Source organism: Triticum aestivum, chromosome 2B (assembly GCF_018294505.1).
Source record: "Triticum aestivum cultivar Chinese Spring chromosome 2B, IWGSC CS RefSeq v2.1, whole genome shotgun sequence".
Classification (NCBI taxonomy): Eukaryota; Viridiplantae; Streptophyta; class Magnoliopsida; order Poales; family Poaceae; genus Triticum; species Triticum aestivum.
The window spans coordinates 555,007,267-555,022,300 of NC_057798.1; the positions used below are offsets into that span (position 1 = coordinate 555,007,267).

Genomic DNA, 15,034 nt, shown 5'->3' on the forward strand with positions numbered 1-15,034 from the left:
TATGCACTGGAGCTTCTGGAGGCCTGCGGTGAATATGCCCAAACCATCTCAGACAATGTTGGACAAGCTTCTCTTCAATTGGTGCTACCCCAACTCTATCTCGTATATCATCATTCCGGACTCGATCCTTCCTCATGTGGCCACACATCCATCTCAACATACGCATCTCCGCCACACCTAACTGTTGAACATGTCGCCTTTTAGTCGGCCAACACTCAGTGCCATACAACATTGCGGGTCGAACCGCCATCCTGTAGAACTTGCCTTTTAGCTTTTGTGGCACTCTCTTGTCATAGAGAATGCCAGAAGCTTGGCGCCACTTCATCCATCCGGCTTTGATTCGATGGTTCACATCTTCATCTACATCCATCCACCTGGCCGTCAAGGCTAACCTCCTCCTCCTCACACCTAGTAGTACTGAAACCGCACATCATGTACTCGGTTTTAGTTCTACTAAGCCTAAACCCTTTCGATTCCAAGGTTTGTCTCCATAACTCTAACTTCCTATTTACCCCCGTCCGACTATCGTCAACTAGCACCACATCATCCGCAAAGAGCATACACCATGGGATATCTCCTTGTATATCCCTTGTGACCTCATCCATCACCAATGCAAAAAGATAAGGGCTCAAAGTTGACCCTTGATGCAGTCCTATCTTAATCGAGAAATTAGTGTCGACATCACTTGTTCGAACACTTGTCACAACATTATCGTACATGTCCCTGATGAGGGTAATGTACTTTGCTGGGACTTTGTGTTTCTCCAAGGCCCACCACATGACATTCTGCAGTATCTTATCATAGACCTTCTCCAAGTCAATGAACACCATATGCAAGTCCTTCTTTTGCTCCCTATATCTTTCCATAAGTTGCCATACCAAGAAAATGGCTTCCATGGTCGACCTCCCAGGCATGAAACCAAACTGATTTTTGGTCACGCTTGTCATTCTTCTTAAGCGGTGCTCAATGACTCTCTCCCATAGCTTCATTGTATGGCTCATCAGCTTAATTCCACGGTAATTAGTACAACTCTGAACATCCCCCTTGTTCTTGAAGATTGGTACTAATATACTCCGTCTCCATTCTTCTGGCATCTTGTTTGCCCGAAAAATGAGGTTGAGAAGTTTGGTTAGCCATACTATCGCTATGTCCCCGAGACCTTTCCACACCTCAATGGGGATACAATCAGGGCCCATCGCCTTGCCTCCTTTCATCCTTTTTAAAGCCTCCTTGACCTCAGACTCCTGGATTCGCCGCACAAAACGCATGCTGGTCTCATCAAAGGAGTCATCCAGTTCAATGGTAGAACTCTCATTCTCCCCATTGAACAGCTTGTCGAAGTACTCCCGCCATCTATGCTTAATCTCCTCATCCTTCACCAAGAGTTGGCCTGCTCCGTCCTTGATGCATTTGACTTGGCCAATATCCATCGTCTTCCTCTTTCAACACTAGTCACCAAACGTTAATCTGCCATCCTTCTTTTCTGGTCCTTGTCCTTTTCTGTTCACTTCGCAGCATTTCCGGTCCTGGTTGTATTCTATAGGACTTCTGTAGCCTCCATTTGCATTGTCATCGATGTATTCCCATTCTCTTGTCGTCGAGATTCTTTCACCACCGGTTTCTTCAGCTACGATCTTTTGTGTAATGCTTCATTTCCTTGATGTGTCTGTCTTCTTGGACCCATCTTCTCTTGATACTTATCTTGTATCTTCTCATGATGGGTTGTCTTCCTCTGATGCATCTTCTCGCTACCCTCCTTTGGCTCAAACCATTGGATTCCAAATAATATATATTCTTGTGTTATATTTCTTCAAATGCAATGCCCGTCATTGGGGGGGGGGGGAGAGTTAGTACTGGTCTAGGTTTGTTTACCTATTCGTGTTAGTCTAGATTCTCTTGTACTTCATGCTTATTGTACTATATATTTGCCCCATGGGCTGTGCAATACAATCAAGTTGCATCCATAACAAGATAGACAAGTGGTGAATAGAAGCCACATCAAGAAGAGTGCGAACATTGGTCATGTGGGCCACAGGAGCAAACATCTCGTTATAGTCATGACCATGCTCCTGTTGTAAGCGACGAGCCACAAGACAAACCTTGTAACGCTCAAGAGAACCATTAGAGCGAGCCTTAACCTTGTCAGCCCACTTGATGGGACGAACACGGGAGGAAGGGAAACAAGTAGGGCTATAAAAAAAGTTTGAGCTCCATGAACTATTCGAGTTCGACTCACTTTCGGATCGTCTCGAGCTCGGCATGAGCACTAAATGAGCGAGCTTGAGCTTCGGGTCAAGCTCACAAGCTTATCAAGCTAGAGCTTGAACAGTTCAACAAGGCTTGTTTGGAGGTAATTTTGCATGAACTGAGCTTGAGCCTACTCAAGCTTGGTTGAACTTAATCATTTTTTTTATTTTTGTGAACATTATTTTGTTATAGTGCAAACTCACTTGATCGAGTCGAGCTCAAGCCTACCTGAGCTTTGTTGTGCTCATTGTATTTTTATATGCGGGAACAGTGATGGTGCATAAACCCGTCAGTGCCCTAGTAGGGTAGCAAACGTGGCCGGAAGTACCAGATCCGACGACGCACGAAGAGTTTACCTAGGTTCGGGCCTCCGGGAAGGAGTAACACCCTACATCCTGTTTGTGTTTGTATTCATGGTGGGATTCCTCATGCGAGGGTTACAATGAGGGATGGCGTATGAGTCTACCGAGAGTATGGTTCTACGGATGTAGATTGGAATGAAAACCCCTTAGGCCCCTTTGGCCGCTGTCATATGGACTTGGGGACCAAGATAGTCTCTAGATGCATATTTGATCCTCCGGGCTCCTTATTGCCAGATCGTTGGTGGGCCTCCTGGGCCCCGTGGCAGGCCTGTTGTCGAGCTCCCCTTCGAGAAGCCACCCCCTGGTGTATTACACCGTCAGTAGCCCCCGAGTGTGTTTGGGATTGGAGTTCCTTGGTCTTCAGGAAAGAGAAACCCAGGCGAGCTCCTTGTCTCTTTGCTGGTTATCAAGGCTTGTCCTTCGGTAGCTCAGCCTTGAAGGACCCTTCGGGCCTGCCCATCACGAGACTTCCGAGATGCCATCTTTGTTGATGGGGGCGAATAGCGAGGGCTCCAGGAGTTCGGAGCTCTTCGTCAAAACTTGCGCCTAGCTGAGGCCTCGGGCTTAACTCCATCTGCAGGGCTTGTCTGAGCCGGTGCAACCTCAAGGTGTTGTAGCATGGGGGTTCCTTGGAAGTCGCAGCTTCGCAAACTGATGTTTGACGTCAGCCCTTATGTGAATGGGAACATCACGAGCCAGCCCTGGCTTGTCTTGACATATCTATAAGGAGGACCGTTGAGGCACCCATCGGTTTCGCATCGAATCGAAATGATGATAGTGCCTGGATCCCCGTGCCCACATCTGTGAATGGGAAACTGCTGAGGACGTGGGACATGTGGCATGCCGCAAAACCCGTCGATTCGGTTCACTGCGGTGGGTAGAGGAAGGGGAAAAGAGGGTAATTTCCTCCTCCTTCCTCCTCCGCTTCCAATCTCACCCTTCTGCCTTCCTGCCTTCTCCTCCATTACTACACACCCACAACTCACACCTTTCGCCCCTTTCCTCGAACCCAGAGAGATGGCCAAAGGCTGGTCCGGTAGCGGTTGAACACACGCTTAGAGCACGGCCCAGGCGGTCCCATGGAGCTCCGGTTGTGGGTCCAATCGCGGTCGAACACGTGCTCAGAGTGCGCTATTGAGACTCCCATGGAGCTCAATGTTCACCTCCATGCTACTGATGGTGACTCATTGCCCAATCAGATGTCTTATCGTCATCCTGTTGGGAGTCTTATCTATCTAGCTGTCACTCGTCCGGGTATCTCCTATCCAGTCCATATTTTGAGTTAGTTTGTCTCTGCTCCCACTTTGGTTCACTATAGTCACCTCCTTTGTGTTCTCCAATATCTTTGTGGCACGATCTCTCACTGTCTGTTCTTTCCCTGCTCCGATTCATTACAGCTTTAGACTTATTCAAATGCTATGTGGGCTAGGCTCGGATCACCATTCACTTTCTGCTTACTGTGTTTTCTTCGTGGTTCTCTCATTGTCAGGAAGACGACGAAACAGACTGCAGTTTCCCATTCGAGTGCAGAGGCTAAGTTATGGCTCTTTTGGCAACAAAGGTGACTCGGGCACGATAGTTACTTCAGAAGTTTGGTGTTTCTGTCACTACACATACTCTGCTCTACACCCACTCTGGTTTTCTCTGACAATACACGTTCTATTAGCATTGCGCGGGACCCTGTGAAGCACGAGTTCACCAAGCATATTGGTGTTGATGCTTCTTTCGTGCGCACTGGTGTGCAGGATCAGGTAATTGCTCTTTAGTATGTGCCTTCCAAGTTACAGTTGGCGGATTTCTTTATGAAGGCCCAGACTAGAGCACAACATGGCTTCTATCTCTCCAAACTCAGTGTTGTTGATCCACCATAAGTTTGAGGAGGGGTGTTAAGTTATATATTTAGCCATGTACTTGTATTTTCCCTGTTCTGTAGCGGGTTTTCTGCTTATTGTACCGCACCTGTAATGTATATATACTGGCCTAGGGCCACCTAGAAATACAAGTTGTGTATTTCCTAACAATGATAAGCGTATAGCCACCTTGTAGTTCATAAACCTTATGACAGTAAACAACGACAACATCATCAGCAACCTTGGCAGCAACAATCTAATGCCGAGTGGCACCCGAGACAAGAGTTGATAGCGTAGGCTCGACAGGAGCAACATGGCACAACGGACAAGAGACCTCGCCGAAGAGAACACCCAAGAGAAAAAGACCACGCAAGTGAATGCGCATGCGGGCGACAAACTCTATGGTAGTTAACACTTCGAAAGTCATCGGTCAACGAGGGGTGGAAATGAAGTCCTATTAGGAAGACATTGCACTTTTTCTAGAATAGAGCAAACTGGCTCAACTCGATCTGAGAATGGAGACATGTAGTGGGGCTCGCTTGGCCACGGGAGGAGTTACGCTGGTGGGAAGGAAGGGCAACAGTGGCCGGTGAGGCTACAATGTGAGCAACAACCTGGTCGATAGACAAAGATGACCCAAGAATCACGACGACCGTGCGAGGGTGAGCGGAGTCAGTGGCACAGGCCAGGTCAAGGAGGATGTCGAGGGCTTCGAGGAGACAATTGCATCCGCTGGTCTAAAGGCAGGAACAGCCTAGAATCGACAATGATGGCGCGACCTAAGGGAGGAGTCCTGATCTACTGCACGCCCTAGAAGGCAAGCAAACAACGGGAGGCTTGATTTGGATGAGGTGCGAGCTAGGCAAGGTGATACTGGTGATGCCTTCATCTACAACTAGGATGTCCCCTTCCTAGAATGATATGAAAAGCAACGATGACGAGGTGGAGATCAGACAAAATTGATAAGAGAATAGAAAAAAAGGTCAAAACTGATCAAAGTACGAGTTGCGGCCGTAGAGAAAAAACTCTAGGCCTTGATACCATGCAGGAAATATGCAACGTATATTCCCATGAGACCATAGGCTATATATGCACGCATATGCGCGGTACAATATGTACAAAACTCCATATATAACAGGATATTACATGGCTAATATATACAAGTCTAATATGTGTAACTTGCTACACATACTCTCATAGTTACATGAATGTTAGTGCTTCTTTGAGTGGAGGAATCTCTCTAGGAATTTTGGAGGATTTTAATCCATAGGAACCTCATATGGATTGCATCCCTACGCCCCGATTTCATAGGATTTCGAGCAAAAGGATATATATGAAAATTTCCTTTGCACCTTGCATGCACCTTCTCTCAATATTCTCACAAGATACCTACAGAACATTCAAAGAGTATGCTGCAAATTCCTATGCTTCGACTTCCTATAGGATTCAAGAAGTCATGACACTCTAATCCTATGTCTTCCCTATACTTGTCTTTTGAGAATCATGCGATCCAAAGAGGAACATTCCTTTATTATGTATCTCTAATCATTCAACGAGTATGTGTTATGCGTGTATTGTTGGAGATATATGCAAGAGTTAATCATCATTATGATTATAATTTTGTGAGTTCATGATTCAATGCACAACATGTTCCTTGAACAATATCAGTAAGACGAGTAGTCGTTCTACCATATGCATGTATTGTATATGTCGTATACATGCCTAGGTATATGCAAGCCCTAGGGCCCATGGAGCTCACCAACCTACTTGGGATATGTTCCTAGTTCCTGCAAGGAAGCCTTGCGGGTACTTGGAAAGAGACCACGAGTCCTACTCGTGAATAGTCTAGAATCCTACTTGTGCATGGAGGGGGATGCCTACTAGAAGGAGATGAGGCCACCGCCATACCATAGGTATATAAAGGAGGCCAAGACCGCAAAAGAGGAGCAACTTGATCATTTCCACAAGAGACGGAAACCCTAGAGATCTAGAGTCATTACCTAGTTCGTCCATAGTAGTCATCGAGTTGCATATCAACTCGACAGATTCCCTCATTGTAACAGCAATTGTACTCCCATCTCAAGATATAATCCAAGCAAAGCAAGAGTAGGGCCATTAACCGTCTCGAGAGGGGCTGAACATAGGCAAATCATTGTCTAGTGATCCCCAGGTGGCCCAAGCGTAACTCCGCGGCCAAACAAATCATGACAAACATCGTATTGTTGTGAGGCATCAGCATAATTATCCTTGAATAGTATGGATGACAAGTATTCAACTTGTTTGTGTTATCTTAATAATTATAGTTTTAAAGTGATCCTTAGTTGGTAAACATACAATGACACATATGTCGACCAACATATGTACTCCCTCCGTCCACGAATAAGTGTACCTCTACCTTTTGGTCCAAGTCAAAGTTTTAAAATTTTGACCAACTTTATATAAAAGAGTAGTAACTTATATGACATCAAATTGGTATATTATGAAACTACTTTTCAAAACGAATCTAGTGATACTAATTTAGTGCCATAAATGCTGATACTTTTTCCAATAAAGTTGGTCAAAGTTTTAAAACTTTGACTTAAGACAAAGGCTAGATGTACACTTATTCGCGGACGGAGGGAGTATTGGTTAATGACCAAATATATGGAGATATCGAACCAGTAACATAGACATGTTATTTTCATTTAATTCTCCATTTATTAGAAACTTGACCTACACGCATGAATTCTCCCATCAGCATGCACCAAACAATTTAAACTCCAATAGTGTTTTATTAACAACGGTGGCATGTGGATGTAGTTTTATTGAGACGAGTTCAAGTGCAAAGAAAATTCAATGATGCAATGCTACCATTGGGTGGTCAAGAAAAGAAAAACCTAATTATTCCATCATATGAAGAAAGTCTGTGCATTGCAAATTGTACTGCAGGAAGAAGATCTTGACACTACCTTCATAATTTGTGCATATGGATGCCGCTTGTGTGCTTGTGCGTGATGGCATTCATCGAATATCAGAAGTGCAATTGAGTCCATCTTGATGAAACAATGCCGCAAACTATGCAACAAAATCTGGGGAGTCATTACAAGAACCTGCAGTGGCATAGAAAGTGATGCAAATTAGGTGCAAAACCATGCACCAAGTAGAACAAAACTCTTATCATATTTTGACAAAAATGGATGTGCAGATTATTAGACTGATGGGTCTGTTGTTTACATGTACGCATAATTAAAGACATCTAATTCACAAGAAATTACACGGGTGTGTTCATTCATCTCTGGGTGAAAGTTAGCTAAGTACTCAGGCGTCATAAACTAATTTATGATAAGGCAAATAGCCCCTTACAACATTTTCCAAGCTGGAATGTCATTGTGATTGACCTGCAAGGAGAATGTCGAGCAAACCTTACCTCAGATTCCCCCATCTCTGTCTCCCAGTCCTCGTGATTTCTTGGGTTTTTACCATCCCCATAGTAACTTTGAACTCTGAAATTGGTGGAATTAGCAATCACCGTTGCTTGCTGTAAAAAAGGAGAGCGGTTTTGTTTTCAGAGAAGAAGAGCACTAATTAAACATGTACAGTTGTGCTCAGTCTGGAAAATGCAGTTATAACCTCGAGAGAAATTATGCAGTCGCGTGCCCAATTACATAACTTATCCTAAAAATGTGAGGTGTGCAAAGTTACAGTAATCTACCTGGAGAACAAGGGGGACTGTCGGGGCGAGGAAGATGCAGACATCACGTCTGGGTTTGCGAATGAGATGGCCAAGCTCGTATATGAGCAACACGGCTATATGGGTCTTCCCGCATCCCGTGCCTAGGTACACTATGATGTTCTCCTCGAGAGCCCTCTTGCAGAGATCCAACTGATACCTAAAGCACAAGATATAATGTTGTTATCCAAAATCTGTATAATGAAACAGAGTAAGATATAATGTTGTTAGCCGATCTTAGTATTGTTAATGACACAATGTAATCATTGATCAACAAAAGCTTTGCAACACGTCGCCAATTGTTTGTCTCGTGACACTGACAAATAAAGGCGGAGTAGCAGAAAGTACAGCACTGGGGATTCTATCAAAGAAAAGGACTGTCGCCAGACTAGGGATGCGAGGTACTGCAGAGAGACCACGAAATCTCGGTCAACTATTATTAGTCCATTTATTCATCGGCATGTTCTCTTAACAGGGGCCCTGCATTGTCAAGGTGTAACTGCGACAGGTTTGATGTTCCCCACCTACCGCTATCATAGAAACTGAAGAGCGACCACTGGGAAGATTGGCAGAGCTTTCCCAAAGCAAGTCTGCGACAGGACCGAATCGTAGAGATTAAGAATGGGGATCGCGTTCCGAACAACTAGGCCACGGAGCATTAAACTGTGCAAATAGATACTGGGAGCACTTTAGAATTAATCACAACTGATGGGTCATTTAATCAGATAAATCGACACGAAATGGGGAAGAAATCGAAACAGTGGACTACAAAGCATGAACTGCTAAATCTAACATTATCTATAATCAACAGCCAAAAACAACAAGCGCATCAGGAAGCATTTGAAACCCATCTAAAACCTCCAAGAGCTCCCAAATCAGCAACGGGGGCATATGAACCAACCCCCACAAGCGGAAATCTTCGTGAAACAAACAGGGGTGACTGGCTGCGGTTCCGCTCGGAAGCCCAGCTGCTTCGCCCCAAACCAAATCCGCAGCATGCGAGACACCGCGGAATCGCAGGAAATGAGGTGGGGAACATAAGGAGGAGGCGGGGACGCGGTCGGGTTAGGGCGCTTACTTGCGCGCGATCGTCCTCGGGTCCTTGGGCTGGGGCTCGCGCTCCTCCGCGCTCGCCGCCGCGGTCGAGATGTCGCCCATGGCGGAAGCTTCGCGCGGAAGCGGGGCTCCCTCTCCCTCTCCTCTTTCTCTCTCTTGTGTGCCCCGGGGCGCAACTGCTGGGCGCCGCGGAGGAGGCTGCAAAGTGAGGGGAGGACTGCTCGGGGAGGACGAGGAGTCAGTCGGCGAGACGGAGATGCGAAAAGCGCACATGGTGATGAAGGGAAGGGAAGGGAAGTGGGGGCCGAGCGGGTCGTGTCGAGTCGAAAGGGGAAAGGGTGCTCGCGGAGCACGAGAGGACGCAGCTGGAGACGGGACTGTCATAGGGTTCTCCTCGTCTTCGCAGGGCGTGCGACGTGCGTGCAATAGACACGGTCTGAGCGGTACACACCATAGACGTCCTCGCAGGGGCGTGTGCGTGCGACACACACGCAGTCAGGATCTAGCCCGTGAGCCGTGCGGGGGCGAGGAGTCATCTGGGCCCAGGTGATCAGCGTCATGCGTGCGGAGCTGCGGTAGAACAGTACAGGTCCAGCGGCTGGATGTTGCTGGCTTGAATGCGAGCAATTTTTTCAAGGAAACTTGAATGCGAGTAGATGGTTCTGTGACCTCTGTCAGTGATAAAGCATCTCCGATGCTCCGTACTGGGCAACCGCTGCAGCAGTTTACTGCTTCCTCTACCAGAGGGGATGTCAAACTAGTCAATCAAATAATTCAAATGCTAAAGGGCACCTATGTGTGTATGCCCACATTGCTGAGAAAACGCAATCATTTTTTACTGATGGTATTTCTTTTTTTTAAAGGTAAAGGGAGTTTTATTGCAAAATCATAGAGTTACAATCGAGAGGCCATACATCCTCAATACAGGGAGGAATTGAGCCTAGCCACACAACGGTAGCTCGCTCCGTACGGCTATAGTTTGTCAACCGATCGGCAACTCTATTCTGAACACGTCTAAGTTTCTGAGGAACAAACTCCCTAATACCAGATAAGTACTTGATCTCCATCCCTAAGTGGCCATAAGCTGACCGTTGGAGGGCGTCCGTAGGCAGGCATGATAAAGCTTCAGAGGAGTCCGATTGAAGAATCACCGGGGCATCGGAATGCTCAATGGCCAGCGTCATACCTTGCATCATCGCATGTAATTCCGCCTACAGAGAATCATTGCAGTGAAAAACATATCTGTATGCTACAAAAATAATGACCCCCTCATGGTTCTGAGGGCCATCCCAACCGCCGCAGAGCCGTCCTCGGGGTGGAAGGAGCCATCAACGGACAGGGCCACGGACCCTAGCGGTGGTACCGACCATGGCATGACAGTTGCTCCAACTTTTTGGCGCGGTACCACAGGGGCTGCCGAGGGCATCTTGCCTTTGACAATCTCCTCCACCGTAAACTTGCCCGCCAGATTGATAGACTTGTAGTAGCTATCCAAGAACTCAACCGAGGCCAACACCGGGGGGGTGGCTTCCTTGCCATGATATATGTCATTACGGATTTGCCAAATCCTCTAGATCAACAGGATTACCATGTCTGCGACTGCCTCCGAGCATAAACTGAGAAGGGACATGAGCCATTCCTTCCCGTTATCGATAAGAACGTCATCATCTGGCAGAGGCCACCTTCGACGCATGTTAATCCACAATATTCTTGCATGTGTGCATGCAATCAGCGCATGAAATGTAGACTCCTCCTCTACCCCACAGAGAGGGCATAGAGACCTAGTAGCCATGTGCCTTTGATTTTTGCATTGTTGGGTTGCTAACGTGCCAGTTGCCACTCTCCAAGCATTAATTTTCATCTTCTGGGGCACATTAGCCGCCCAAATACGGTTCCATACTACGCGATCACCATCCGGGTTTGTACTAGACGATCCATTGGCAAAAGTGACGTTGTGATCGCATGTGGCCAGCTTATACGCGCTCCGTACCGTGAAAATTCCAGTCTTCTCCAGGAACCAGGAGACAAAATCATCGCGGTTACATGGGGAAGTCCTGTTTTTTAGTATATAATCCACATCCATAGGCCAGAAGAACTCCCGTAGGCGATCAACACGCCAAGCACCGTTATTATCAATAAAATCCACCACCCAGTTTAGCCGACAGTTCCCCTTTGGAGTAAGAGGGCGAAACGTCAACGGCCGGGGAATCCAGGGGTCCCTCCACGTGCGTATATCAGCTCCATTGCCGACCCTCCAAATGACACCTTTCTTTAGCAGATCGAGACCATGTAGGATACCCTTCCAAACTGAGGGACCATTGCCCGAGAACGATGTATCCAACAGCTGTCCCGAAGGGTAGTATCTAGCTTTAATAAGCCGTGCACACAGGCTATCCGGCGTATCTATAAGTCGCCAAGCTTGTTTGGCCAACAAAGCTTGATTAAATGCCCTCATATCCTTAAACCCCATGCCCCCATAGGTTTAGGTAGCCTCAATTTGTCCCAACTCATCCATGCCATCTTCTTCTTCCCGTTCTCGACTCCCCACCAATATTGGCGGATCATACGAGTCGGCTCATCACAAACCGAAGCAGGGAGCTTAAAGACGCTCATAACATAAGTGGGTAGGGCTTGTGCGACAGCCTTGATCAAAATCTCCTTATTTCCAGAGGACACATATTGCTCGCTCCAATCAATAAGTTTCTTGCGCAAACGGTCCTGGATGGTTTCAAAATTTCCTTTATGTATTCTTCCTTCCGGAACCGGGAGACCCAAATACTTAGGTTCAAAAACTTCTTGTGTAATCTCCAGAACCGACTTAACCTCATGTGCCACAGTTGGCAAGCAGTTTCCTGAAGAGAGGATGGAGCACTTCGATGGGTTGATTAATTGTCCAGCCGCCGCCGAATACATGTTCAACACACTCTTGACCAAACTAGCTTGCTATTCTGAAACATCAAAAAACAGAAGTGAGTCGTCTGCAAACAACAGATGTGAAATAACCGGAGCATTCCTGCATATCTTAACCCCTTGCAAACCATCTTCTCTCATTGACTTATACAACAGGACAGAAAGAGCATCAGCCACAAAGAGGAAGAGAAAGGGGGATAATGGATCACCTTGGCGGAGCCCTCTTGAGGGGGAGAAGGACTCCAACAACTTCCCATTTAATTTCACAGAATACTTCACAGATGTTACACATGCCATAACACGGGAGATCCATTCATCGGAGAAACCCCACTTGGAAAGAGCCTTCTCCAAGAAGTTCCAATCAACACGATCATAAGCCTTTGACAAATCCAGTTTGTAAGCACACAACGGTGGGGAGTTTGCTTTGACGTTTTGGATGTGATGAATACACTCAAATGCGATGATGGAGTTATCAGAAATAAGCCTCCCGTGGATAAAGGCACTCTGATTTTCTGAGATAAGCTCAATTAAAAGAGGCCGGAGCCTATTTACCATGCACTTTGAGACGATTTTAAACACCACATTGCATAAACTAATGGGTCTGAAATCTTTGAGCTCTCTTGGATGTGGCACTTTGGGTATTAGCACAATGGTCGTATCATTAACCCCACTCGGCATGACACCATTTTTAAAAACTCCTGCACCGCTGCCACTATCTCATCCTTGAGAACAGCCCAATTCTGTTGATAAAACCTGGCTGGAAACTCATCACATCCCGGAGCTTTCAACGGGCCAATCTGAAACAGTGCATTGGATATCTCCTCCTTCGTATATACTTTACACAATGCCTCATTCATCTCCGCCGAGACTTTAGGGGTGATACTATCCAGTACCTCGTTCGGATCTAAGGTCGGGTCTTTAGTAAAAACCTCCTTGAAGTATGAGTTGGCCATCCGTTCCATCTTCGACGGCGCCACACACCAAGAACCACCAGCTTTCACAAGTCTCTATATGAGATTGCGCCTCGCCCGTCAAACTGCTCGACGATGAAGATATTTAGTGTTGCGTTCCCCCTCCTTCAACCAAGTGATACGAGACCGTTGAAGCCAAAGCATCTCTTCACGATATAGCAGCTCATCCAATTCATTCATCTTAGTCCGAATTTGTGCGCGGTCCGCACCTGACAGCTGCAGGTCTGACAGCTGACCCCGCAACCGCTCAATCTCGTTCATCACATTCCCGAAAGTAGCTTTGCTCCACTGCTTCAAATCTTTCATGACCTCTTTTAACGAGATGGACACTGAGCCCAAATCACCAACTGGGTGATGCTTCTCCCAGGCCTCAGAGATGATCGAAGGGAGTTTGACATCCTGCTCCCACATGATCTCATACCGTGACATACTCGGCCTACGCCTCTACTCTTGCACCACCTCAAGATTTACCAAGAGAGGGCTATGATCCGAGCATGAGGTGGCTAAGTGCACAACTCGAGCCGCCGGGAAGAGATCCCGCATCACCTCGTCCGCACAAGCCCTGTCTAGTCGCACTTGAACATTGTGATTCCCATCTTGGCCATTATTATATGTGTAGGGAAGGCCCAAAAACCCTAGGTCATGTAGCTCACATGTTACCAAGCAATCCGTGAACACTTCTATTTGAGACTCCGATCTAGTCGTCCTTGAAAGGTGCTCGTGCTGGCATAGGGCTTCGTTGAAGTCGCCACACACCACCCAGGGTTCATGTGAGATAGCCCTTAGACGACAAAGGTGATACCACATACGCTGACAATTTTCCACACGCGGTTCGCCGTAAACAAAGGTTCCTCTCCAAGTGGTACCGAAACCTGCATCATGAACTCATACATCAATAAATATGTTACACGATTCGAGCACTGTTACTGAAAGCGTCTCTTCCCAGAACAATGCGAGACCGCCACTCCATCCATCACTACTGACACCATGAAAGCCTTTTAGGCCCAATCTCCACTTCAATTTCTCCACTTTAGTTGCCTCTTGCCTAGTCTCACACAGAAAGACTAGCTTGGGGTTGTTGGCTTTTGAGAGGGCCAAAACCTCACGAACTGTCCGACGCCCCCCCCCCCCGGCAGTTCCATGACAGGATATTCATTACGATATCTCATTATTGTCGCTATCCTTGTTTACTTTCAACCTCCTACTGCTTGAGCTGCTGCCGGTGGGTGAGGCATCAACCACCGGATCATTATCATTACCATCAGTTATAGCCAGCAACGCCTTTGGGGCATCAGGAACATCTCCCGGTATAGTCCCGACCTCCTCCAAGTTCAGTCTCCTTTTTGGAATAATAGCACCATCTACTTTGTCACCAGATTTCTTGACCGGGCTTGTAGCTGTGTCTGTGACTTCGGCATCATATGGAACATGTTTCGGTTCTGATCTGCCTGTCGCCCTTTCATCGGCCTGTTTAAACTGGTAGCATGTCGCCTTAGTAGGTCGTTTTTCTGGTCGAGGCTTATTGGGAGCATCTGCATAAATCCAGTCCCCAAACTTGAGATCCTTCTCATCATGGATGCCCAGGCCGCACTCTTTGTGATCATGACCAATAAGGCAACAAAACTTACAAAACCTAGCAAGTTTCTCATATCGAACCAGGTATACCTGGCGCTCCTTTACCCTAACAATATGGATGTACTTTGTAAGGGGCTTTCGGATATCATGTCTCACCCGAACCCTAACATAGTCACCACAGGTATTTCCATTCAAACGCATCTCCAAATTTTCTCTTGCATCTTTCAACAGCTTCTCCACGATATTTTGCTTGCAATAAGGGCTGGTAGCTTGTGAATCTGCAACCAAATTGGGATATGGAAAAATTCCACCTCCTCCGCCTTGTTGAAGCCGTCATAAGGGCATAAGAGCACA

General features: G+C 46.8%; 1 protein-coding gene across 4 annotated transcripts in view; it reads right to left on the reverse strand.

Moving 5' to 3' along the window:
- The window catches only part of LOC123046005 (endoribonuclease Dicer homolog 4), a 31,817-nt gene extending 22,271 nt beyond the window's left edge, over positions 1-9,546 (reverse strand). For 3 of the 4 annotated variants that reach the window (XM_044469269.1, XM_044469268.1, XM_044469270.1), the window contains exons 1-4: positions 9,247-9,546; positions 8,151-8,328; positions 7,866-7,976; positions 7,408-7,548 (exon numbers count right to left, since the gene is read on the reverse strand). In XM_044469269.1, coding sequence (XP_044325204.1) covers positions 7,408-7,548; positions 7,866-7,976; positions 8,151-8,328; positions 9,247-9,497 — 681 coding nt within the window. In that variant the 5' untranslated portion in view covers positions 9,498-9,546. Of the gene's footprint in view, positions 1-6,459; positions 6,728-7,407; positions 7,549-7,865; positions 7,977-8,150; positions 8,329-9,246 lie in introns of those variants that run through there. The other variant, XM_044469271.1, reaches the window with a different exon arrangement.
- Between the last annotated feature and the right edge of the window lie 5,488 nt (positions 9,547-15,034).